Source organism: Festucalex cinctus, chromosome 20 (assembly GCF_051991245.1).
Source record: "Festucalex cinctus isolate MCC-2025b chromosome 20, RoL_Fcin_1.0, whole genome shotgun sequence".
NCBI lineage: Eukaryota > Metazoa > Chordata > Actinopteri > Syngnathiformes > Syngnathidae > Festucalex > Festucalex cinctus.
The window spans coordinates 12,396,812-12,423,347 of record NC_135430.1 but is presented as its reverse complement, the minus strand read 5'-3'; the positions used below and the strand labels follow the sequence as shown (position 1 = coordinate 12,423,347).

The 26,536-nt window shown below is 39.8% G+C and overlaps 2 protein-coding genes across 4 annotated transcripts in view; one reads left to right on the top strand and one right to left on the bottom strand.

Annotated features, from left to right (window-relative positions):
• ube3c (ubiquitin protein ligase E3C) overlaps window positions 1–26,536 on the bottom strand; it is a 38,932-nt gene that overhangs the window by 10,094 nt on the left and 2,302 nt on the right. The window contains exons 1-18 of one of the 3 annotated variants that reach the window (XM_077509378.1): window positions 15,721–15,880; window positions 15,103–15,213; window positions 14,783–14,836; window positions 14,551–14,625; window positions 14,149–14,280; window positions 13,798–14,071; window positions 13,179–13,332; window positions 12,408–12,628; window positions 12,137–12,288; window positions 11,867–12,054; window positions 7,182–7,268; window positions 6,846–7,003; window positions 5,578–5,804; window positions 3,486–3,590; window positions 3,303–3,390; window positions 1,610–1,707; window positions 850–982; window positions 19–266 (exon numbers count right to left, since the gene is read on the bottom strand). In XM_077509378.1, coding sequence (XP_077365504.1) covers window positions 19–266; window positions 850–982; window positions 1,610–1,707; window positions 3,303–3,390; window positions 3,486–3,590; window positions 5,578–5,804; window positions 6,846–7,003; window positions 7,182–7,268; window positions 11,867–12,054; window positions 12,137–12,288; window positions 12,408–12,628; window positions 13,179–13,332; window positions 13,798–14,071; window positions 14,149–14,280; window positions 14,551–14,625; window positions 14,783–14,836; window positions 15,103–15,168 — 2,460 coding nt within the window. In that variant the 5' untranslated portion in view covers window positions 15,169–15,213; window positions 15,721–15,880. Of the gene's footprint in view, window positions 1–18; window positions 267–849; window positions 983–1,609; window positions 1,708–3,302; window positions 3,391–3,485; window positions 3,591–5,577; window positions 5,805–6,845; window positions 7,004–7,181; window positions 7,269–11,866; window positions 12,055–12,136; window positions 12,289–12,407; window positions 12,629–13,178; window positions 13,333–13,797; window positions 14,072–14,148; window positions 14,281–14,550; window positions 14,626–14,782; window positions 14,837–15,102; window positions 15,214–15,720; window positions 15,881–26,536 lie in introns of those variants that run through there. The other 2 variants (XM_077509379.1, XM_077509380.1) reach the window with 2 other exon arrangements.
• On the top strand, window positions 20,020–26,186 carry mnx1 (motor neuron and pancreas homeobox 1). Its single transcript, XM_077509150.1, has 3 exons — window positions 20,020–20,626; window positions 23,928–24,088; window positions 25,532–26,186. Exons 1-3 carry the CDS (start codon window positions 20,107–20,109, stop codon window positions 25,838–25,840), a joined length of 990 nt encoding a protein of 329 aa, XP_077365276.1. The 5' UTR covers window positions 20,020–20,106; the 3' UTR covers window positions 25,841–26,186.

The window sequence follows — 26,536 nt, the reverse complement described above, 5'->3', positions numbered from 1 at the left end:
GGCTGCTTGAGAGCTCACCTTCCCCAGGATCCTGCCGAGGAAGTAGTAGTGGCGCGCGAACGACTCCCCCACCAGCGTCTCGGCGGCGGGGTTGGGGTACAGCAGGCCCTCGTTGGTGGTCTTGAAGACACCCTGGTTGGGGTTGAAGCCCGACTTGAGGAGCTCGTTGAGGAACTCGCGGAATATGCCACCGCCGTCGATGCCCGCCTCGTCCAGGCCGTGGGCGTTCAGCAGGTGCACCCGGATCCTTTTCTTCAAGTCCGGTTCTAATAAAATAAAAAAAAAAAAAAAAAAAAAACATTTTAAAACATTTTCTACAGTGAGCATTTTTGTTGAACAAACCCTTACAGTGCCAGAACAAAGCGTGAGCCGCGGGATATTCTAATCAACTTCCATAAAAGGTCATCTTTCAGAATAATTAATGCAAGGAGGTAAATCAGGCAGCCATAACTTATAGACACATAAATGATATAGATCATGTCTTCAGCCTACTACTCTTTTTAATCAGTGGGTCCCTGCTCGGGTGGCCTTTTCAATTCAAAACACAAAAGAGGTGACTTAAAATAATTGATTCCGCCTTTTATGCCTTCCATTAGAATAATCGGAAGTGAGATTATGCGTGCCGTGCTTGAAATCCAATACAGTGGGGGGAGAGGAGCTAACCTTGATTTTTACCTTGATCCTCCATATAAAGATTTTATAGGGCCGAACAAGAGTCTTAGAAAGAGTGTGAATGTTTACAGTGCTGCGGTTGCACCGTCCTGCCAAATGCGAGTGAAAGCAGCAGTTTTCACCTCATTGTAGGAAGCTAAGGAAAGATACTGTATCATAATTTGACTATTGCCATACCGTTTTCTGGCGAGAGCTTGTCGTAGGCGTCTTCGTAAATGTAGTTCCGTCGGATGGTGACGACGATACCGTTGGAGAAAGGCGCGTCTCCCTGGACGTCACGTTTGTCGGCATAGATTAACCTCTGGAAGATCTAACACACCATATTGGAACATAAGAAACAAATTAAAACATCTTAATATAAACACGTAAAGAAAATGGTAGAAAAGTTAATTGATTTCAGTAGTTAAATTCAAAAGGAGGGCGGCACGGTGGATGACTGGTTAGCACGTCGGCCTCCCAGTACTGAGGACTCGGGTTCGAGTCCAGGCTCCGGGCCTGCGTGGGTCTTCCTGGGTACTCCGGTCTCCTCCCACATTCCAAAGACATGCGTGGCAGGTTAATTGGGCACTCCGAATTGTCCCTAAGTGTGCTTGTGTGTGGATGTTTGTTCGTCTGTGTGCCCCGCGATTAGCTGGCGACCAGTTCAGGGTGTACCCCTACTACTGCCCAAAAGCCAGCTGGGATAGGCTCCAGCACCCCCGCAACCCTTGTGAGGCGTAAGCGGTTTAGAAAATGGATGGATGGAAATTCAAAAGGGATATTATAGCCTTGTTTAATTTTTGTTAAATGTGGGATCCATATTAAATCAAAACTAAATTATTTTTGTAAAGACCGTTCAATTTAAATCAATGTTTTTCTTGTCTTAAGGGTAGATTTGTGGATGAATTTGTGTCTTATTTTCGACAGCAACAACCTGCAGAGGCAGCGTGGCTGTTACCTTGACTCGCTCCTCGAACGGAACAACAAAAGGGAGCTCGGTGAGGATGGCCAGATGTCGCTCCTCAGACACGGACAGCTGTGGAGGCTCCGAGCCCACTACAGAGGGGAAGATACACAAATGTGCTATTTAAAGAAACTTCTACGCAGACCCATAAGTCACTTTTTTTTCCGTTGAGTTTTTAGAAAGAATCTAAAGTAAGAAAAAAAAATAGACATGCTTCTGTGCTGAGCAAAAGAAGGTAACTAATTCCTAATTTGATAGAAAAAAATAGGGGTGTTAAAAAAAATCGATTCGGCGATATATCGCGATACTACATCGCGCGATTCTCGAATCGATTCAATAATCGGCAGAATCGATTTTTTTTTTTTGATTTTTTTTTTTTTTTTTTGATTTTTTTTTTTTTTTAGGATTCACACCTTGAGCATGGAAGAATGTTATATGAACGGCACATTAAGCCTTAATATTTTTATTTTAATGCTGTTCAAACATGAAACAGATTACAACCTCTATAAGACTGAAATTTCAGATAAATAAATAATACATTTTCATATAAATCTTACACTCTACAAGCTTACTGATTAGTATTTTCTAAATATGAATGAAAAAAAATCGCAACAATCGACTTATAAATTCGTATCGGGATTAATCGGTATCGAATCGTGACCATTCGTATCGGGATTAATCGGTATCGAATCGAATCGTGACCTGTGAATCGTGATACGAATCGAATCGTCAGGTACTAGGCAATTCACACCCCTAGAAAAAAATATGTATATATTTGTTTTGCTTTTAGTAAAAGTAAAGTAACTGTATGTATATGGCCCACATGCCAGATTGCCCAACCCTGCATTAAATCGAGCTGTCCATCCGCCTGCCGGGCATTCATCCATTAAGCTGACGTTTGTTTTCTATTAAACTCCAGATTTAGACTGTTGTGCCAAAACAGGAGTGGTAAGAAAGCAAAACAAAACAAAAAACGCCACAATAGCAAAATTCCTCACTTATCCCCCACTCCAGCTCAATTATTCTGCTCAATTAGTCAGTCTGATCTGCATTTGGCCATCAGGTTTCCATCTTTGAGGAGAAATACTGCCTCCGTCAGGGTGGTCAATACGCCGCTCGTTCATCAGCGCGGGGGAGGACGACAAGGGGGGGACGTCCATTTAAGGAAATGAGAAAAGGAGCGAGCAAACAGCAGGAGCAGATGTGGCCGAGTTCAGCAGGTACTTTCAGGCTAATTGAATGGAGGCCATACTGCCCGAGAGTGACATTAGGCAGCTCATACACACATTGTTATCAGCTTGTTTTCACACAACGCATATACACACACACACACACACACACACACATACACACACACACACACACACACACACACACACACACACACACCTGAGCAGGCTTCTTTTCTTTCTATTAGAGAGGCCTCGCTATGTTTTAGTGACCGTATTTAGCTAGACGAGACCCTCAATATGATGCATTACAATAATAAACTGATTTTTTCAGATGAAACACACGATAGGAAGAAAAAGAGCAGAAATTAATAAATGATATATAAATTGTACTGCTGTTCCACTCCAATCCTTTGGGTGGCAATAATGCTCATTTCCAAGTGAATGACAAGTACAAAAAAATAAATACATAAATAAAATTAATTAATAAATAAATTACAAATAAAAATGGATCATACCATCCAGTGTTGATTGAAGGGGTCCGATGCGGCCCATCCTTCTCGTTCGCCACACATGACGGGCAGACGGCACGTAGAGTTGAGTGACCTGATCATGGACTCATGTGAGCATTACCTCCACTATCACTGCTGGGATTTTTCAAACTCAATGAATGAAATTAGTTCTTATTTAACAAAGAGTACCTTATCGGCACGGATGTTGACCTCCTGAGACAGCCAGTGACCCGACGGGCAGAAGGGTCGTCGGATGTCACGAGCTTTTAACATCTTAACCAAGTTTGTGATGACCTGGTAGGGAGCATATAAAAGCTGGGAGTTAAAAAAAAATGCAGTACTTTTCAGGGCAAAGGATACATACGTATGTGAGAGGACGATTAGGGGAGAAAAGCAATTTCAGAATGAAGGCATTAGTGCGTCGTTTATGGGGAGTGCAGAAGAAAAACGGTCCGGCCCCGCCTTCTAGGACTTGTTAATTACTGACGGGGCTGCTGACATCAGCCGTCGGCCTGACAATGCAGCACTGACTCAGGGTCAACAGGGCTTCCTGAAAGACCTGAACCTGGCCAATTTATTTGTCATACTTACAATCATTTCATTTACACACAATTACATTTGGCTTATGTGACTGCTCTGGTACACTCGAGTTCAGTACACTTGAAGAGGCATCGGTTTCTTGTATCTCAAATCAGTTTTCCCCATTGAAATGAAGAGAAATAGCATTTAATCTGTTACAGGCCCACCAAAAAAAAATGTGTTTTAGTAAGAATATAACCATAAACAGTCCGCAGCAAACTTCAACTGGGAGTGGCAATAAACAACTTGACAGTCAACAGAACAACAAATATCAAGAACTGAACGTTCCTAGAACTTTAGGTGGCAATGACAGCTGTCACTTAACCTCACTGCACAAAGACCCATTGAATGAGTTCTTATGTCCCACCAATAACAGTTACGGTAGGACAATTTCCATATAATGCGCAGGCCGGATGGTCCAAATCGAAGAGTTCTCCCCTAAAGCACGTCATTTTCATAGGACGCCAATCAATCGTACGGCGTCGGCAATAATAGCGAGTGCAAAACGCTGTAAATGGAGTGCGGCGATGGGTTCGGCGCGTTCCTAGCCCCTGACTCCCAGAATGAATAAGCATTCCTTAATCAGCCCGTCGGGTTAAGTGCGAGCCTTAATGGGCCTTTCCCAAACTCCGGCATGACATGGTTCTCCAAACATGGCCAAGAAGAAAGTTCCATTAGCAATATTAATACAAGCTTAGTTGATCATTTTCATTCAATTAGCTTCTTTCAATTAAATAGATAGCTCGACAATGGGGGCGATAAAAGATGGGCAGGGACGGCTGATGACACCAAGCAAACATTAGCGTGTTAGGGGTCAGCGGCGTTAAAGCGACTGTAAATCCCACCGCTCAATTTGGAAAATGCACTTTCCCTGCTCCCCACTTCTTTAATGGGTCGTTTTAGCTGACAAGAGGCCTTTGAGCGGATCTTTTATGAAAATCAACCCCTTGCTGGCTTCTCAGGTATTCGCCCACCTTCTGTAAACGAGCGGTCACTTTCTATGTGTGGCTGCTAGCTACAAGGTCACGTAATCACTTTTTTTTTCTTTTTTTTTTGTATTTGTCCAGTCATTCATTTATGCTTGATTTCCACCAAAGCACAGGTCACAAAGCATGGAGGCACTCATGCAAATAATCTTCGTAATAAATCCAAAGATGCTTTATCTTTATTATGCTTATTCGCTTTGCTTACGAAATATATTATCCAGTGTAGCGATTAGCACATTGTAGGAATAATTGTAAATATAAGTTAGCATACATTTGCTGCAATGAAGAATTGCTTCTGCTTGCAATAAAGAATGCTTTGCTCTGCTCCACACTCCATATGTTATCTTAACAAAAGAGATGACTCAAGAAGCTCAAGAACCAGAACATCTAATGCAGCTGAATGGTTAGAGCCAGTCTACTGAGACCGCCTGTTTTCTGTTAAGGATTGCAAACTTGACCACATGTACATGCAATCGTCCACTCACATGCACAGTTGCACACACACAACAAACAGCTTTTTTTGTCACCAAGAAATTTTGAATATGTTCCAGCCTACTAGTGCACTCAATTATCTTACTAGTATGGGGGGGAAAAAAAGAAAAAAGAAAAAAAAGAAAAAGAGCGTTACTAGTAAATGCACAATTGACACTAGTAGGATAATGCAAAAATGCACCTGTGCCTGTGTGAAAGGGTATTCTGCAAGTACACACACTGACCTTAAAGAGCTGCACCCAGTGTTTCTGTTCGGCCTGGATGCGCTGCTGCACCTCCGTGTTGGTCTTGACGCCGACGCTCCGGAAGGCCGCCATGTACTCCTCGCGGTGCTCCGTCTTGGTTTCGGGGTAGGCCAGCTTGATGATGCCGAGGCACGCGTCCCTCAGGCAGCGGGACAGAGTCACCAGCTCCACGAGGGTGAAAGGCATCATGGATGACTGCGTCTGACCTGTTGGAAGGGGGGGTGCGCAAGCTCGTTCAGCATGATGGCTAAAAATATCAATTTGCGAGACCTGTGATTTTGAACCACTGCACAGATCACTCCACATGTGTTTTGTGAGATGAAGTTGGTCAAAACAAGATTTGCTGTGTTCAAGGAAGACATTTTAAAGTGACTCCCAAACTGTTGAACAGATGTGAAGTCTTAAAAAAAAATACAAAATAAAATCAAATGTAACGACAAGTAGCTCAATTCTTGTTGCTGGCCTATACTGTCATTTGCTTTTTTTTTTTTTTTTTTTTATAACAGATGACTGAGACTTGCTCACTGTTTTTCCTTTCCTTTTTGCTTGGCTTGCATTAGCAGCAAGAATTAGCAGCAATAATTTCTACTTTGTTTTAATAAATCAAGTGCAAAAAAACCTCTCATCATTCATTGATTACCATTGAAAGATGAGACAAATGTATTTTTGTAATTATTTAACTTCTTTGACATTTTTACTGTTTCATCCGTTCTTCTACAGAGATGCACTGATGTAAGTTGGTTTCTTCCAATATAATGATAATCACATTAAATGCGATATTGTCATATTATAGAATTAGAAACGTAGGAAGTATAGATCATGAGATTTTTAGGGGGGAAAAAAGGCAAAAAAATGAATGATAGATACAGTTGTAAACATTTTTTTTATTTGGGAATTTTCTCTGGGAAAATTCAGACTTATTCAAAAAGTAGAAATTTTTGGTTGTTAAACATTTTAAGGTTGAAATGATTTAAATTAGCTGAAAATGTTGATTTTGAGATGAAATTGTTCAATTTAATTAATGTAATAGGGATTTTTTTCATGTACTGTAATGTGAAAATTTTTCAAAACATTTTTTGATATTTCTGAATGACATTTTGAAGACATTCTTGTGGGATTATTGGACGGGTGGAAAGCTAAAATGAGATGGACATTTTGACATTGGAATGGTTTAAATAGGTTGACAAAAATAGAAGTGGAAAATAAACACATCCGCAGTATGACAAAAATGAAGACTTTTGTTGTACCTTCCATTTCGTGCCCAAAAAACTCGCTGTCGTGCACAGAGATGAGCGAGTGGCTGAAGAGAGAGCTAAAGAGGTAGAATAGCGGAATAATGCGGTTGGAGTCTTCGTAGGACATGGGCGAGCCTCTGGAGATCAGCTGCAGCAGCGGAACCATGGAACTGAGGAAACAAGAGGACATTACTTTTGGTGGAATTTCACTTGGTTGTAATGCTTCCAGTATGTGGACGTTGGATTTTTTGCCAAATCAGATTTCAGAGTGCTGCCTTGACTCAATAACGCAAGGAGGTTTTGCTTAAACTAAAGCCAACAAGCACAGTTTCATCCGGAAAAACTCACCCGGTAATCATTTTGGTCGTCACGGAGGTGATCAGGTGCCAGAGATGCCGTAGAAAACGTGCGTTAAAGGCTAAACTGTACAGAAGCCTGTAGGAGAACAAAAGAGAAAGGGAGTTGAGGTTGCGTTCAATGTCAACATTCATCATTCGGCGCTTTAACAACCCGGCGAGAAGAACTGTAAAAACGACTCTCCGCCGATGTGTCTGCTTGTGCGCCCCGTTAACCAAGCGAGGACACACGAGAAATAAATGACACTGTTCACTAACGTGGAATCTTCTCGGCCTCCCCTCTCCAAAAAGAGATTAAATGAGCCATTAAGCTTTATTTCGGCAAGGCACCTTCCATTAGTAAACTAGTTGCTGCTGCGACGGGGGTCATAAACAGCCTCTGCGGCTTCCTGCTGGAGCCCCATTTAACTTAATGGCCAATGGGGGAGATCAAGACAATGGAGGGCGGAGGAGGAGGAGGCGAGGTCCTGCCTGTGACCTCACAGTGCCCAACGTGCTCACACACTCGCGGGGAATTACATGATAACGCCGAGGAGGGCCCCGCATACCTCTCCTTTAGTGTTGGGGCTGTGGCGCCGAGGTGCGAAGCGGCTCTTTGTTCACGGTCTGCGTGTGTTTGTGTAAGCTCCTAAATGGCATCGCTTTTAACACGGCGGGCGAGAGCAGGTGGCAATATTGTGCTAAGTATGCCAGCAGGACCTGAGGATAATACAAAGTAACTGCAGAAAATTTATGACCATAAAAGATCTTTATTTTTAAGACCACATTTAGGACCTCTCATTTAATTGTCAAATACTAATATTTTACTTGCATTCCTTAACTTTTAACATTATTATTCCATGGCCAGACTGTCCAAAAAAAAAACCTACGGCTTTACACTATTGGAGGCACTATGTAGGGCCTTCGTCAAGGAGGAAGGAATTATGAACAATTATAAGTAGAAGTCAGTTTTAGCACAAAACCAGATCAGGTATCTTTTGGGGGGGAGGAACATGAAAAGTCTACTCAGCAGCTCAACTGTATTCAGATGCACTTTAAATGGTGGAAATCGTGTCAACAAGTAGTGCAACAATTAATTGATTTATCAACTAATTAATTATCAAATTAATTGACCAATATAATAATTAAAGGACTTTGTTGAACCAAAAATTGTGCAAATCCTCAGCATTTCAGCCTCCCAACAGTAAATATCAAATTACTACATAATAATTTGTGTTTAATCAAATAAAACATTTGCAATCCACTGTTTTTACTTTGGAAAACAATGATCCAAATATTTGCCTATTTTCGAAAATGTTACAGCCCAAACCAGTAACCGAATCATAATCCTTTTATGGTAGCACATTTTCTGCGCTGTCAATTTGAAATGATGTCCTGTTTTTACATGAAGGGATGGAAATGGAAAATGATTTTTTAATTCCAATTCATTGAAAAAAGAAAAAGAAAAAAAAAAAGATTAATTATTAAAGTACCCGTTAGTTGCATCCCCACATCAACACGAGTTTGAAAATGATTGGTTAATTCTTAAAGCCACATCCCCAGTTACAAGCAGGTGTGAACACTTACGCAGCCACATTATTTCAATTGTTTTTTAAGTCGCCTCATAGTTGGTCATGCGGTTAATAGACTTAATCGGTCACATTAATGAAGGAAAAGGTTTTGAAATTATTCACAAAAGCTGACATTTGGACAGGGGTGTGTAGACTTTTTATATCCACTAGGGGTGTGAATTGCCTAGTACCTGACGATTCGATTCGTATCACGATTCACAGGTCACGATTCGATACGATACCGATTAATCCCGATACGAATGGTCACGATTCGATACCGATTAATCCCGATACGAATTTATAAGTCGATTGTTGCGATTTTTTTCCATTCAAATTTAGAAAATACTATCAGTAAATTTGTACATGTACACTGTAAGATTTGTATGAATATATTTATCTAAAACTTGAGGCTTATAACCGTGAGCCACTGTACACAAACAGTTTGCAATCTGTTTCACATTTGAACAGCATTAAAATAAAAATATTAAGGCTTAATGTGCCGTTCATATAACATTCTTCCATGCTCAAGGTGTGAATCCTAAAAAAAAAAAAAAAAAAAAAAAAAAAAAAAAAAAAAAAAAAAAAAAAAAAAAAAAAAATCGATTCTGCCCATTATTGAATCGATTCGAGAATCGCGCGATGTAGTATCGCGATATATCGCCGAATCGATTTTTTTTTAACACCCCTAATATCCACTATATAAGGATGCTTTTGTTTTGATAAGGCATCAAGTCTTGAGGGAGCAACAGCATGTGTTAATCCAAATGGCGCTGCTTAAATTCCGCCTCTCCAATCAACCGATTCAAAAGCCCCCCCGCCTCCCCGCCACGTGGAGCTGACCCGGGGCTCGATAAGGAGGGCTTGAAAAATGGTCCGCGGCCCGCCACGCACCATCTGTCAGCGCTACAAGGCTCTGGAGAGAAGCTCGAGGAGGAGAGTGCTGCGGCGGGCTCATAACAAGGTGCGCGGGTGTTTGATTGAAATGGGAAACAAAGCACTAAATGCCAGCTGACATGCTGATTTACAGCCTGGCGGACCCCCCCAAACCCCCTTTTCAATCACGGAATGAACCGCAAATAAACAAAGTCAAGCGGGAGAAAGAAAAAAAAAATGTGATGAATCATGACGGGATCATTTCATTCAAGAGGTCTGAAGTGAAGATCCCGCCTATGTGTGGTTTTCTTTCCACTCTCGCTTACAACCTCGATCAAAATCACGGCAAGCGTCCGAAAGCGTAGGTGTACCGTCATCACTGCCTGGCCCCACGTAGCGCCGTGTCGCTAAACGACAGTAAATATCCGATGCTAACCATCAAAATGGTATTACAAGACGGCCGAGGGGATCATTCGAAAAGCAATTAAAATCTATTAGAGGTTCCGAGTCGGGTTTTTAATCGCGCTCCGACTTTGCGGATGTTTATGAAAAACGCAAGGTTGGCAAGACAAACCAAGAAAGCCACTTTTTTTTTTTTCCTCCTTCAGTGGATCAGCACAGTAAATCAAGGCCGGGATGCAATTTGCTCCCCTTAGCCTCTTGTAAAGCTATCCCGTCCACTCCCGCGGTGATTAATCTTCCTCAGCGAGCTAATTATTTGGTACAGATATCCAATAATGATGGAAGACGAAGGGCAGGATTTATGGGAAAAGTGGTGGGAAGAAAGGAGGGATGCCGTAAAAAAAATTAAGGGCATTAACGGAGCGCACTTGAGATTCTCCCGGACAGGCAAAATGTACAATTATGAGTCAAGCATCTTGTATGTGTTGTAAATTTTAAGCACGGAAACATCCTATGATCATTGTCCTAATCACTGTCAGTATCTCAATGGCTAAAACAGACTCATGGCGTTCATTTTGAGTCTGCGTTGGGATACCAAATATGGTTACACTACTATAAAAATGATCCGTTGATTCCCCCCCTGTTGGAGCACCGTCTAATGTTCTCAATATTTGAATAGCTAAAACAGACTGATGGAATGGAATGAGGTTCCATAGGCTGGCTACTAATTGCTTTTTGTCATAATTCACTTGGATTATGCTACTTTTTAGCGCCCTCCTTTTTGTGTCAGCTTCTGCTCCTATAAAAATTATTTTTCCTGCTGGAGGTCCATTAACTTCTCAATATTGTTATAGCTACAAAATAGACTGGTGGAATGGAGTGAGCTTCCCCCGGCTGACTAAATTTGCATGTTTTTTGACAACTACCAGGGGTTATATTACCAAAATAAAAATAAAAATCCCCCAGAAGGAACACAATTTGACTTAAGGTTCCTAATATTTTAATAGCTACATTACATGCTTATTTTTAGTTATTAGGATACTTTCACATGTTGGCCTCAACAATAACAATCAGTGTGTGGTAGTTACTTGATTTAGTCACGATTAGCTTGTGTATTTGTGATTAAGCAGTTGAGCTCAAACTGTCATTTTGTTTATCAATGAAATATTGTTATTAAATGTTCGAAGTATTATTGAATATTGCTTTATCTTTCTAACCTTTCTTGTCCATAGTACGCCAACATTAGAGGGCACTTTTGTAAAATGTTCATTTTTTAGATTATTTTACATATTGTGTTGGCTAGGATAATTTATACTTGCATTCTTTTTTCATAATGTGTCCATTTTCTTATTTAATTCCTCCAAATCTGCATCCCACTGCTCACTTGTCCTTGCTTTAGTTTGGAGCAAGTGAGCACAGTTTAAGTCAAGCACACCCATACAAATCATGAGGCTTTTACTAATGATTAACTGTAGAAGGTTGACCAAGCACGAAGCCTCAAACACAGGCAGGCAATCAGCACCTCTGACATCCTGGCCCTAATGTAATCAGCCCACCGAGAAGAGGTAATTGCCCTCATCCAGCGCTGACAGCTTCACTGACATCTTCTGCTTCCTCTCGCCGGTTGTAAATGCCAGCGAGCTGCGCACCATCGACGGCTGCTCGACCTTCTCTCTCTTTGCGCCGTTATTTACATTACTGCTTACTGCGCGGAAACATGTCAGGATGCACTTTTGCTAATCGTACAAACGTAAATGGACAATTAAGTGTTTCTTAATAAAATTATTTATCATTCAGTTTCATGTCGAAAAAAAGTGAAGCACATAAATCTTTTCTTTTTTTTTTCGCGCACCTGACTTTGGGAACCAAGAGGCGATGTTGCACCATGAGCGTGTGACAGATGGACGCCATCATGGTAAAGACCTCTTCGCTGGCTGAGTCCCTCCACACCAGGTTGAGCAGCGTGTTGGTCTGCTGTTTGGTGTCCAGCTTGCGCACGCATTCGTCGGTGATCAGCTGCACGGAGATGCGACTGTCATCCTAATTGGCGACAGGAAAAAAAAAAAAAGTAAAAAATGATGTTAGGTCAATGAAGGTTGTCTACGTTGTATGGATATGGTACCTTGATGGGCGGCGGGTGGACATCGCCGTCGTCTTCGTCCTCGGAATCGCTGCCCACCCCGGGCCTGCTGCAGCTCTCGGTCACGGGCAACAGAGGCAGAAGCGTCTGCAGAGCACTAAGATATAGCAGCAGGCCTTCCTCTGAGAGAGAACCTGTCAACATAAACCACGGCATTTATTACGTAAATATATGTAATTGTAGGTTGGTAGCAGCTAACAGAATTCATCAGTGAACTTGATAGAAATTGGTAGTTAGAAGGTTCGATAGCTACCTAAACAATTCTCTCCTGCAGAAAGGACAAAGTAAAATATCCAAGGTGCGCGGTTCTGAGCGAGAGGGGAAGGTGTGACAGTGCCTTGGAAGGAGCTGAGGAAGGCCTCGAAAGGGAAGGCCAGCCGGGGGTCCGACAGGGCCGGGATGAAGAAGTGAAAGATCTGCTCCGTGTAAGGCTCCGAAATGAACTCCTCAGTGAAGGCGGCAAAGACAAAATGCCTGCGTGACAACGAGCAAGGACATATTAGATGTAATAACACATGGTAGTTATGTTTAACTGGACTTAGGATTCTGAAGGGGTCTTTGGAAAAAAAATCTCCACTCTAAGAGGTTTCTAGAAGAAAAAAAATGAGAAGCACATAAGAATGAAAATAAGGTGCAGACTATGATGTTGATCACTCCACTAAGTGTTCACCCGTCTATTAACTCACTAAATCGAGCTGCTTTGTGTGGCTCACATCTGGTGACCCCCACCCCCCTCACCACCACTCCGCTCTAAACCACATAATGAGCTGTCAGACTGTCTGTGTACACAAGATCCTCTCACTCCCACCTTGCTTTTCTTGAGAAAGAGAAAAAGGAGTCCCCTCGACGTTTGCTCATAAGAGTGTCTCGGACTCAAGGCAAACAGTCATGTATTCTCCCCATAGGAGAGCGAACATGACTTGAGGGTTTGGGGGGGCGGTTTACAGCTTGTTGTAAATTAACTTCACCGTTGACTCCAGGAGGAAAACAATTTTTTTTAAAAAGAAGCCATAGCTTGGCGTACCTGGCGCCCGCTGTGCAGGAGGAGTAGTTAAAGTGCAGAGGTTTGAGGATGTGCTCCAATAGTGTGCTTGCCAAGGGAATGGAAGGAGAGTCGGTGTACTCCAGACTTGGAGGGAGGCGGTGATTCACCAAAATGTACAGCGACCTGTAGTATCCTGACAAAAGAACAACAACAAATGAGACTTCCAAAACAAACTGTTTACAGGATAGATTAGCTCGGCTAAACGGAGACAGAATGACATGATACAGTTTAATATTTTATTTTTGCATTTCCCTCCCTGCCTCTATTATTAATTATTTTTCTATTTCATCATTTTATTTTGTCCTGCTAATTTCATTTACACACAACAAACTGTGTAGACAATACATAATAATAAAGGAATAAAAAAATATTTGACCATGGTTAACTCCAAATAAAGTTCAGCTGTTCATGAAAACTTTTTCATCACATTAATGCTGGAAAAAGTTGGTTGATTTTTTTTGTTTTTTTGTTTTTTTATGTCACGAAAACCTGGCATTTGAAAAGGGGCGTATAGACATTTTATATCCACCATAAAGTCTGAAAAAAACATGCATGTGGTGACCATTTTGGTTGTTGACACAACGGACTGTTTCCTTACCTTTCTGGATCATATAGTGCAAAATCTGCTCAACTGTTGATGCCACATCGTTGGCATCGGTCAAGACGGGTAAGTAAACTCTCTCGGAGGAGAAAATTTCCAACATCCGCATGGGAACGGCCACGTTTAAGCTGTCGTCGCCGCAGTTCTGCAGGAGTCTGCAGCAAAAACCCAGTATCCTCTTGATCTGAAACATACACATCTGCCTGTGCGGACCCACCAGTAGCTTGACAAACTGACAGTTGTGTTTCACCAGGTTCTGGCACAGCCATACCTCCAATAGAACACACAAGTATTACATTAGAATCAAGAGAAAGAGAGAGCCAAGAGTAATAAAAGCTGTGCTCTCACCAATCTATGCGCATCCACACACTGTTTGTAGAAAAAAATGAGCTGCCTCGACAAGAGACTGAGAGTGGGTGCTTCCAAAGTGTGCTGTTTCTGGTTGGCGCACTCGTCAAAACGTGCCCTCTCTATTGCGTACTGAAGCAAAATATTGCAAAAAAATTGATACAATTTAGGCACAAGTACATCTCGCCATAATTTTAAGAATTTGAATCAGAAAAAAAACAAACAAAAACAAAACAAAAAGATTTGAGATCTGATCTTAGAATCTGATCATTATTTTTGGGGGGTAAAGCTGTCTATTTACAAGATAAGGACCCAAATACTTTTTTAGGTCAAAGTTGTAGTATTCTGAAACAAAAGATGTAGTATTATGAAAACAGTCTAATAATAACCTTAATAACCTACCTGTCGTTTCAAGTCTTGGTAGCCGCGCACATAGGACTGAATGATTATGGCGTTCTTCAGTCGTTTTCTATCATCCTGAGACATAAAAAAAAAAAAAAAAAAAACACAAGTGAGACAAAAGGGCCATTAGGTAAAAACTTTTAAGACAATTTGGTTGATCCTTTACAGGGAAGACAGAATCAGAATCATCGTTAGATTATGAAGCCAACACACTGCACGGCGTATTTGTCACCTCTCTTTTTCTTCTTTCTTCTTGAGTTCGATGCAGCAGGGATGCTTTTTCTTCCTGGGGGGGAACCACATAAAAAGGCTCCAATTTACAATGATGGTCCATTGTATCACATTGTATAATATGCAATACATACAGTGGATATAAAACACCTAGTTTAAACAGCAGGGTTTTGTAGAATTAAAAAAAATATATAGCCAATTACCAAACCACTCCAGTGACAGCAGCTATTTCTCCCAAGCAATTAAGCAGTCAAATGTCCAGACTTATGAAGACATAGTTCTCAAATGACTGAACGCGTTAGTCCACCACCCACACTTTACCTTTTTACTTGCTCCTCCGAGTGACACCTTGGGTCTCGTCTTGAATTCACCCTCGAAGCTAAACATTTTCACCTCTTTCCCATTGACTGTTGGCTATATTGACACTTATTCCTGCCAAAACAAAGGGGAAAAAATCGAATCGAGTGTAAACACAGGCTACTGGTTGAGAATTCTAAAAGTTGGCTGGCACCTAGTTGTATTTGGTAAACAATGACGCGCAGCTAATAACTCACACAAATTTGAGTGTTTTATTTAAATGCTATTTGAACTGCACGTGTTGTGTTTCGGCTTCGACCACACTGAGCTAATTGACTTCCTGAGCTAGCAAATGACTCAGCAAGCAGGCACAGAACGCGGCCGTCTAAGTTTTAATAACAGAATATATCAAAAATTGAGAGCGATTTTTGTTTTCTTATTAGTGACCCGTTCCAAGCTCATCGACATGCGTGTTTGCGTATGACGAGTTTAGTTGACGTTAGCGCCGGAGCTAACTCGCCAGCACAGGAGCTAGCGCTGGTAGAGGGCTACCTTCACGGTGGGGTGCCCGCTATGGACGTCTGTTACAGCAACACGGAACGGAGCTAAAGGGGGTAAATTGACAGCATGTGGAACGGTTACCTTTGACCTGTGAGCTACCTGGGGAGAAAAGCAATATTGTGTCGTTGTTTTAGCTGAATCCGAACGACTTGTTTCCCTCTGCTCGCAAGAAGTCAACACTGATGGGAAGAGGAGACCAGAGTGCTTCCGCTTCCCGTTGCGTCTGCGAAGGCGATTGGACGAAGGGCGCGTCAATAATGACGTCACCAGTAAGGTGCATTCGCGTATCATGTTAAAATCATTTTTTTTTTAAAGACAATCGAAAGAAACGAATGAAGTGAGACCAAACGCAATTTTGTCATGCTCCGAAACTTATTTAAAAAAAATCCTTGTCATGTGTAATCACGGTTGTGAAATATTTCAACGAAAATTGAAATGTAAAGCGCCACTGCTCCCCTTTCCAGATTGCAAAGCCCAAACAGGTTAAATATCAAATTTCCGAGTCAAATGAATGTGTTAGCAGACCACCTCCAAAACAACTAAAGGAACATGAGGTGGAAAATAGCTACAGTATAGTTATATTTGACAAATGATTAAAATGTATTTCATATTTAAAAAAAAAAAGTTAATGTATTTCTTAAATTGTATAAATTACATGCATTTCACATGACTATTATCAGTACGTAATTTGTATTGAATTACATACACCTTTCTTTTTTTTATTTCAATTTACTTCATTTATAAAAGAAGAAAGACAATATAGTATAAAACAATATTCTTCGATGTAGAATGAAAAAGGAGCAGAAAGATGACAGTTATGCATATCAACAGCTGTTTCATAGAGTTGTGTGTAATAAAACTCATCAATGGCAATGTAACACTGTCAATAATGTACAAATTGTATAAATATTATCTATGTAAGGTGGACACGTCTACACACCTCTGTTCAAATGTCAGGTTTGTTGTGATAAAAAAAGAAAATAGACCAAGAGAAATCATTTCAAAACGCTTCACACCATAAATGTGCCCTGTAGAACTTTTCTGATCAACATTTTTTAGAGAGAAGTAAAACTAAATGGAGACAATGTGGTTAAACAAGTGTGTATACATCACATCCTCTTCTGATTGGGATGTAGATCGGTGTCGAGTTGATGATTTTAACTGTTGCTTCAATAAAAGAGACAGCAGGAATTGGCTTTTCAAAATGGCCACATATTTTAATTAATAATATATAATCTATGGCTATTTGTCACCTTGAGTTGTATTTATCTAATTGTCCATGTCATTAAGGGGCTCTTTTAACAGCGAGGGGCTTGGGACCCCGCCCACCTTCTTGAATGTGATGGGAAAAAAGGAGGGGTGGCTGCATGTGGTGGTTGTGTCATAAATCTATAAGGGCCAATTGTAAATGGTTCCATATTTCACCGCAGCCTTAATAGAAATATTCATGCTGCATTTAGTGAAATGAAAACAGCAAGGCGTATCGGATCAACTGATTATATATTATATATAAAAAAATAATCATAAATACAGACTGTCAAATAAGTCTGTAAATACCAATCATAAAATACAAAAACACAGTAATATGAATAATATCAATGCCAAATGGATTTAATGTAACACGAGCAGGGGTCATCAACCTTTTTGAAGATGGGAGTTACTTCTTGGCCAATAAGGGCTACCAGTTTGAAACACATTTCTGAAATTACAAATTTGCTCAAATTATGTTTGATTTTCTCCTTCTTCTTCGTATTATTATTATTATTATTATATGTTGGGGGTTTTTGGGGGGGGGGGTGGACGGCTAACCTAGCTAAGCTGGCCACAATTTCAACAATTTCTTAGTGACATTCCTAGAGATATTGATAGTTTTATACTTTAAAATATATATATATATATATCGATACAAGTACGAGTAATCAACTCATATTCACCAAAACCGATACCATACTACTTTTGATATACAGTATTAAAAAAAAGTAGATAATTTTAAAGTCCCTATATATTATTTAACATTGCATAAAATTAATGAAAATGTTCTAGAGTCTATAATGTCTATAGTTTCTGATCAACACGGCCACTAAAAGGTGGCTGATACTATCGGCTGCCGTGAAGGCTAAACCCGCTACCGATACCCACCGATACGTGCCGATGCTTCATTAATGTGATTAATCAAATCACGTCCTCACAATAATTTGGAAACAAATAAAAATCAATATGCAACCCTTTATTACTTAAATTTTCAAATGATCATATAACATGCCTGAAAAATCACAATGTCCCATCACTGATGAGCTATATTTTTTGGAACATGCATGGGCCTGTGTGTTATCCTGCTACGTTGGTGACCCCTACAGATTTTGTTTATAAATTTACAAATATAAAAATGATCTTGAGATCTCTGCATATAACATATTTTATTCAAAACATTTTTGTTTCTGTTTTTTTCTTCTTGCAAAAATGAGTCGTCATCCCATCATCTCTCCTTCCTTCCCTTCTCACCGTCACGTCCTCATGGCGGCCGCTTATCATCAAGGTGCCCAATTAAATGACGATCCTTTAGCGGCAAAAGCGGCCGCTGACTTGTTGATTTCCCCCGAGCAAATAAAACGTCGGCCGTGGCGCTGACGAATGGCGCAAAACTAATCAGCTTTATTGGTAGACAGGTTAAGGCCAACGGGGGTGTCAATAATTCTCGCGGTGACCTCCCTCTTCCATTAACTTTAAGTGGCTTATTAGACCCTGCGCGCTCCGGTCCATCCCGCCGCCGGATCGCCATTGGAATTGCAGCTCATTTTGATACTTGCGTCTCATTTTCTCTTCATTATTCTGTTTTGCACACATTGATAACCGCTTCAAAATTATCAGCATTGATATGTGAGTACTTCGGCGAATTCATTTAGACCACACGTTTATTACAGTGGCTTTTTTGGGGAGGGATGACAGCAGGAGCGCTTCCACTCCAATTTCCCTGTCGGCCTCCACCTCCTCGCATGTTCGCACGTGCCATTTTCTCCCCCTTCGGATGGTTATTATGATGATAATAATTGCCGACTCCTATTTCCGAATTACCCCGTGTCTGCACTTTTCTTTAATTAATCATCTAAATCCAATTGGGAAATGTGACAGTTCACCTTTCAAGCGAGACGCATAATTCAGTTTTGCGAAATGATTATTTGAACATTAAACCAGCCTTCATTTGCCACTGTAAAAAAAAAAAAGAATTCAACCTTAAATATATATTAAATTAGTCGTTACACATTTTAAATCGCGTTGGACATTCAATTAGTTGCACATACGTTTGTCTTTGTTCGTTTATTTATATCGCATATTTCTCAAAATTGAGCGAAATTAGGTTCATTTTAAACCACTAAAAGAAAATCGAGGAAAAAAATAGAAAGGCAATAAATCATTTTAAAAAAAATCTCACATTTTAAAAATTAAAATCTATAAAAAAAAAATCAAGACCTAGAACATAAAAAAAACTATATTATACAAAATATTACACTTATGCATACATATTAATTTGTAAAACTTTGTTAAACGTAATAAAAAATGTTGCAAAAAATATGCGAACATGGAAGTTCTACTGCACTCAATTTTATCTTTTAAAATGTAATGTAAATATTTTATTTTGTCCCCACGTTTATTTCCCCGCATGTATTTGATTAATCCGAAAAAAATCCCGTTTTCAGTTTCCAAAAATAATGCATTCTATTTTTAGAAAGGTGATAAAGGCATTACCATGCATTTTTAAGCATAAATAAATAAACGAATAAATAAATAAATAAATAAATAATGGCGCTTCCTGCAGTAAGTAATGGCATATCCTCTATTTTGGCTGCAAAAATAGGCATTTAAATGTATTGAATTAATTTTAAAAGTATCTAAATCAACACATTTTTGTGCTCTAATTGCAGGAAAAACGCATTAAAATGTGTAATACATTGAAAACAAAAAACAATTAACATTATGTCCAATGCAGCCCAAAACGAATTTTACTAATTAAAAAATGTTTTTTTGACAGAACATAATTGACATGACGATTTAGACCAAAAAAATAAAAAATAAATTCCAATGTTTGAAATATTTGAACGTATTTCTATTTAAAATAACAATAATGACCAAAATACTAATATGTATCTTCAAAAAGGCGCCTCGGGTGACCTTGAGGGGTGTGAAATCCTTCCAAAGTGCTGCACTTTAATTCCTTAAACGAATATTAACGATGAAGCTGTTAATGTAAAATATGGTGCCTCGTTAGAATGACTTGACAGTGTTGCGCATTTTGGTTGAAAGTGCGTGACTGATGTGAGCGCTAATGGAAATGAGGCGCGGAGGCGGGGTTAAGTTCTTCTTCCGGCCAATCATCTTCACGGAACGAGCATTAAGTGTCACGCCGAGCTCCGAGCTCCCACTCGGGGTCCCGTCCCAACTTCGCGCGGTCGAATCTCTCTCCCTTCCAAGATGGAGAAGTCGAAAAACTTCCGCATTGACGCGCTATTGGCGGCGGACACCCCAAAAGTGCAGACTTCCCCCTTGGCCCTCGTCACGACCCCGGGAAGCGGCGGAGCGGGAACCTGCGCCAACGCCGCCTCGGAGCTCACCAACCCCGGGGAAGCTCTCCGCGCGGAGACGCCGTCCCCTCCTCGGATCTCCGCCCACGGCCTCATCCCCAAGCCGGGCTTCCTGAGCGGCCCTCACGGGGTGGTGGGGCTCCACCCCCAGAACGGCGGCGGAGGGATCCCCGCGCAGGCGCTCTACGGCCACCCCATGTACGCGTACTCGGCGGCCGCGCTCGGCGCCCAGCACCCGGCCTTTTCGTACGCCTCGTACCCGCACGGTTCCCATCACGGCCACCACCAGCACCAGCACCACCACGGCGGGGGGGACCCCATCAAGCTGACCGCCAGCACCTTCCAGCTGGACCACTGGCTGCGGGTGTCCACCGCCGGCATGATGCTGCCCAAAATGGCAGACTTTAATTGTGAGTATTTGGAATTATATCACTATCAATTCTGAGCACAATTGTAGGGTAAGAAACAAACTATTAAAAAGCTAAAACCTGATTATATCACTTAGAATTTTTGGCTCCTTAAAACATGCCTCTCTCTTTGGTATTGAGATGAACACTGCAAGGCATGGACGGGAAAAAACAAAAAAAACAAAAAAAAACAACAAGATTGTGTACTACTGTCGTATTGAAATGTTTTACTTGTGGAAAAAAAAATCTCCAAATATTGCATTTTATTGACGTATTTATTTTCGCCAAAGTACTTTTTTTTTCTTGCACATATTCTAGTAAAATCAAAATGAAACGGCACTTGGGAGTCGTCAGTAGAAAAATAAAAAAACAAATGTTTATTTTAGCGCATGGCAATAAATAGCAAAATCATTTTTTTTCTTTTTTTTGTTCCAGAGCTGTGCAAAATATTTATTCATGAAGGAATGACATCAAAACATGTCTCAAATCTCCAGTCAAAATTATCACAATCTTGACTTCTTAATTTATGGGTCCTAAAAGCCTCAACAGAAGCCATTTTGGCTCAGAAAAAGGCAAAGCAAATATAGTAAAAACTTACAAATGGTTTATTAAATGGAATCCCTTAAACTTATTATTGCAGAGGATGTTTTGGTCTTGGTTCCATACGAAATGTACATTTTTTTCCATGTCTATCTTTTTATTTTCATGTGGTGCAGATAGCCACAATGGCCGCTTGCCATTATACAGCAAATGGCCTTTTCTCACAATACTTGCTATTTTGGTGGTGGGGGGGAGAAAAAAAAAAAGAAAAAAAAAGTTGAGCACGTTTCTAATAATAACAATGATGATGCAGTAATAAACTAAATATGTAAATTAGCCAACAGATATTTTTTTAATTGGTTGGTGCAGTTTTGAACCAAAATGGCTCCCATTATAGAAAAACACATGGATGGCTCCACTGGCTCTATTTTAATCTTAGTTGACATGTTTTCAATACTAATTAGAGTGTCCTTATTTTATCATTATTATCATTAATCGAATGTTCCAACTTTTTGAGCCAAAAGGGTTCCAGGCCATTTTTTAAAATGTGCTGTTTACACAGTTGCAGGACACATGTTGAACCAAAATGGCTACAATAATTTATTCCTCATTATTATAATGCATTCAACTATACTACAAAATGGCTGCTTCAAAATGGAGGTTGTTGTTGTTTTTACTGATTTGTATCGATAAAGAAAATTTGTTGTCAAAGTAGGCTTTTGTGTATTACAAAAATTGACTTTCCTATTGAAGAAATCGCCCAATTATATCATAACTGCAATGTACCATGTAACTGCAGACCCATTTGCTTTAATGAAATAAAACAATGAATATGAATATATAACGACAAACATGTTGGTCCAATTAGGTGCTTAAAAAAACAAAAAAACTGGAGATGTTTGTTGGACGCGAACGATGGCGTGCATATGTACAAGGTGACACAGATGGATGATTTTTAAGACAGGAACTAAAATGGACAGATAATGGACAGTGGGAAAGTGGCAGTGGGCTGTGAAAGCCACAGTGGACATGCTACTTGCTCACCGGCGCACACTGTCCTTTTTGTCCACGCTCGTTTCTAACAGATTTGGGTAAAAAAAAAAAAAAAATGAGCTGGCGGCAGGTAGAGTTCATCTTCTGTGTGGACACTTTCAGACTGTGTGCTGGGATGGAGGAATGATGAGCTCAGAGGATGAGGATGTTATAAACAGTGAAAAGATGCCTGATAGAAAAAAAAAATGTTTTTGATGGTTTCAGAAAGCCACAAAGTTTGCAGTCAATTTTGCCTATTTCTGTGTTACTGTGTAAGCTGGCCATGCCGGTGACGATGTTTGTAACTCTTAATAAAATAAAATAAAAAATGTACAAAATGGTACAATTTTGCACCCCCCCCAAAGCCCCCCCCCCCCCCCCCCTTGAGTTAGAACTTAAACGTTAAAGTTAGAACACATAGTTATAATTCGCGTTATTTTAATTTTTTTTTTTTTTTAAGGAATGAAAAATATCTCGAATATATTTTGTTTTGTAATAATTTTGCCTCATCACCAAAATATTTTTTGCTGTGCTGACTCTCTTTTCTTTATTAATAGAATCTGAATAATTTGCCTTTAGTCAGGATGGAGCATATGCGAACATGCTGTCATGTGTTAAAAAGAAAAAAAAAATGTTGATAATTTGAAATAAATTTTGCCTAATTTTTATGATTTTTTTTTGTGAGTTTTCGATTTGCAGTGTCAGCTGGGTCATGTTTCTTTGAGAATCTCGTATTATTTGACCAGTGGTCAGGTTGTTTTTTTTTTTTTTTGCAAATATAAATGTAAAAACAATATGTACAACTAGACGCACTGCAATTTCTGGAGAAATTGCGTGGGAATGCTGAAAGCACATTGAGAGATAAATTCTGCAATTATAACCTCCTGGTTACTGGACAATGCGCTTTACCAACTGTTCCCTTAGTAATGATAAGTTATATATATGGAAGTGGACGTGGAAGGTGATACTTAGAAAAAGTTCAATGACTTTCCATTGAAAAGTTGATATTAAATGTGAAATTGTGAATATACTGTAAGTAATATAGAATCAGACGATATATACCCTGGGAGGCGTGAATTTTTTAAGCTAGTTGAAATTTGAACAATGTAAATTGGAAGTATTATGTGGGAGTTGGTCGGAGACAAAAAAGTGTGGAGAATAAAAATCACAATAACGTGAGAATGCTTCAGCATTCCCACAATTATGCATAACTTGGAATAATTTTTACAAATTTTTAATCAGTTTCAGTATTTTTGTTTTGCTGTGTCTACATCTTTATTTTATGATTTTAATGCTCCAATCAGGAGTATAGAATGATGCACTTTTTATTAATATTGTAGAATTTCATTAATATTGTAGAATTTCATTGAGTAAACTGTTGACCTAGTCAGAAAGCTGAAACCTGTGATCATGTTGCATTTTATTTTATAAATGCTAAAAAAAAAAAAGTATATAATTATAGATAATGTGAAATATTTTTGCCTGACTTTTAATGTTTTTTTTTTTTTTTTTTGCATTTTTGTTTCGCTGTGTCTGCATGTTTATTTTATTATTTTAAGATCCAATTAGAAGTACTTGTGCTTTTGGTTTGGGCCACCATGCAGCATCAAGAAGAGAAACTATTATTATTAATAATTTAAAAAAAAAAATGCACAAAATAAGCATTAGATTCATGATACAGTACTTAGTCCAATTGTAGAAAGTGACTGTTGTGTTTTTGGCGCACGCGCAGCCCAGGTGCAGTCCAACCTGCTGGGCAAGTGCCGGCGGCCGAGGACGGCGTTCACCAGTCAGCAGCTTCTGGAGCTTGAGCACCAGTTCAAACTCAACAAGTATCTGTCTCGACCCAAACGCTTCGAGGTGGCCACCTCCCTCATGCTCACCGAAACGCAGGTGCCGCAAAGTGCAAAGCTCAACCATCCATCCATCCATCCATTATCTGTCAACCATCAAAAGTTCCATTCCATCTATCTACTGTATCTGTCAATTGATCTACCTGGTTATCTTCTAACCAAACATCTATCCATTAGTGTCTATCTAGCATCTGTCCATTCATGACAGTATCATTACCTGTTGCTCCATCCGTATGTCCATCCATCTTGGAACCTCTATTTATCATATGTCCATCCGTCAATCCATTTAGTTGTCCATCTATTTGGCGATATTGTCCTTCTATAACATTTCTCTACTACTTTTTTTCCCTAGCTTTCTATAATCCATCTCTCCCTCTGTCCAGCAATCAGTTAATCGAACCATCCGTCTGTCAGGTCATCTGTGTACGGATGTAACAAAAGCCAATTTGAATCAGGGAAATCGGTTTTGATTTAAAACATGCGAGTCTAACCGAATCAAATCGTTCCACTTTACAATATAGCGAGATACGTTTTGAATCAAAAGCTGAGTTCACTCATAAGTATTGCATGTAAAATGACAAACTCATCGCATTTTACCCTCTCGAACTGATCGTCTCCACATCAAACTGAATCACATCTTTCCACTTTGAAATCTTGAATCATACCGCACCCCATGTATCTTTTTTTTTTTTTTATGCACACCCCTAGTATATACTATCTATTGTCTACCCAGCCATAGTATCTACAGTATCTCTATGTTCGTATACGCTATCAACAGTCGGGCATATCAAATTGATTTTCCTTTTCAAGCCCAATATTGATAAAACTATGAATCGATTTAAATATCTCCTTTTCCCCCATAAATTCTTTTTTTTTTTTTCGTATCGTACTGTTTTACAAAATTTACCGTTCACATGAATTAAAAAAAAAAAAAAGTACCGGTACTTAACATTTAAGGAAGACCTGGCCTATTGCACTTTAAGACAATTCAGAATCTTTAGTTTATATTTAAAATCATTGAATTAGAATGATGCAAATATTTTCATCTCATCCTTGCTGATGTCAATGTTTGTGAACACTATTGTGATAACATGAGTTAATTTCATTAATAAACTAAATCATTTTACCAGTTACTGCCTCCACAACATTTACTTTATTATTAAATGTGATAATATTTGTGGAATTTCTATCACGTCCTTGACATTCAAGAAGAACTGATGTTCCATAATTAATTGATATCGGATTCAACTGAAGCAAATACGATCAAGAAAAATCAAAATCGAATCGCTTGAGGAAATTGGACTCAATACCAAGCCCTATTCTACAGTATCTATCATCCATCCATCCATCTGTCCAGTCCATGGTACCATATCTCCAACTAAATCCATCCATCCACCTTTCTATCAATTATCCATCTCCAAGTGTCCAAGCACAATTTTTAGACACTCAACGCAATTTGTTTTCTGTACTGGCTTTCCACCAGGTGAAAATCTGGTTTCAGAATCGTCGCATGAAGTGGAAGCGAAGCAAGAAGGCCAAGGAACAAGCGGCGCAGGAGGCCGAGAAGCAGAAAGGCGGCAAGGGTGCGCACGGCGGCGGCGGCGACAGGGCCGAGCAAGACGGCGACCAGTCGGACTATGAGGGCGGCAAGACGATGGCGACGAGCAAAAACGGCAGGATACGAGATTTGAAGGACAGCGACGACGAGGGCGACCGCTTCCTCTACAACTCCTCGGACTGTTCCTCGGATGACGAGCGTAATCGAACCTGCGACCTCAGCCCGCAGCCCTGAGAGGGGGAGAGGAATTTGCATGGAAAGCCTTTTTATCATGGACATTTTTACGAGAAAGATATATGATCGTGAAAATAGGTCAAGCATAACTATTATGGGAGGGAATCACCATTATTTTGCAGTATTGATATGATGCATCAAAATAGATATCACTCGGTTTTTTTTAATTGAAATTTAGGTCAATTCTACTTCGACTGTCTCACGCCAGTGTATCTCTATGCAAAAACTGAGCTTTTTTTTCTACTCCATTACATCTGCTTTGACAACAATAATATTGTTTTTGGTTGGCCTTATAATGGAAAAAAAAGTTCTGTTTATTTTTCTACACTGTATTTATAAAAGAAAAACAAAACGCATGCTAAATTGTGGTCTCTCGGTGCAAATAGTGTCAAATAAATATTGTGCATTTTTGTTTGTTTTTTAAATATGTGTGTGTGTGTGCGTGTTGTAGCGAGGGTTTGATTTATAGCGCGGGACACATGCAGCCTTGTGCGTTGACAGGCCGGGGTCATGGGAATGACTGTTAATGGCGCTGTCGGATGTGTGCAAACGTGCCGTGTGAGCAAACAGCAAGAAGAAGAAACATTTCGCGCCACACCACCAATGGACTCGCATTCAGACACCCTGTTAGGAAGGAGAGAGGAAAAAAAAAAAGAAAAAAAAAAGGCGTAACTTTCTATTGAGACTCAATTGGTG

Coding starts and splice junctions, on each gene's coding strand:
- mnx1 (XM_077509150.1), top strand. CDS start 20,107: ATGGAGAAGTCGAAAAACTTCCGCATTGACGCGCTATTGGCGGCGGAC. Junction 20,627..23,927: donor CAAAATGGCAGACTTTAATT/GTGAGTATTTGG, acceptor GCGCACGCGCAG/CCCAGGTGCAGTCCAACCTG. Junction 24,089..25,531: donor TCATGCTCACCGAAACGCAG/GTGCCGCAAAGT, acceptor GCTTTCCACCAG/GTGAAAATCTGGTTTCAGAA.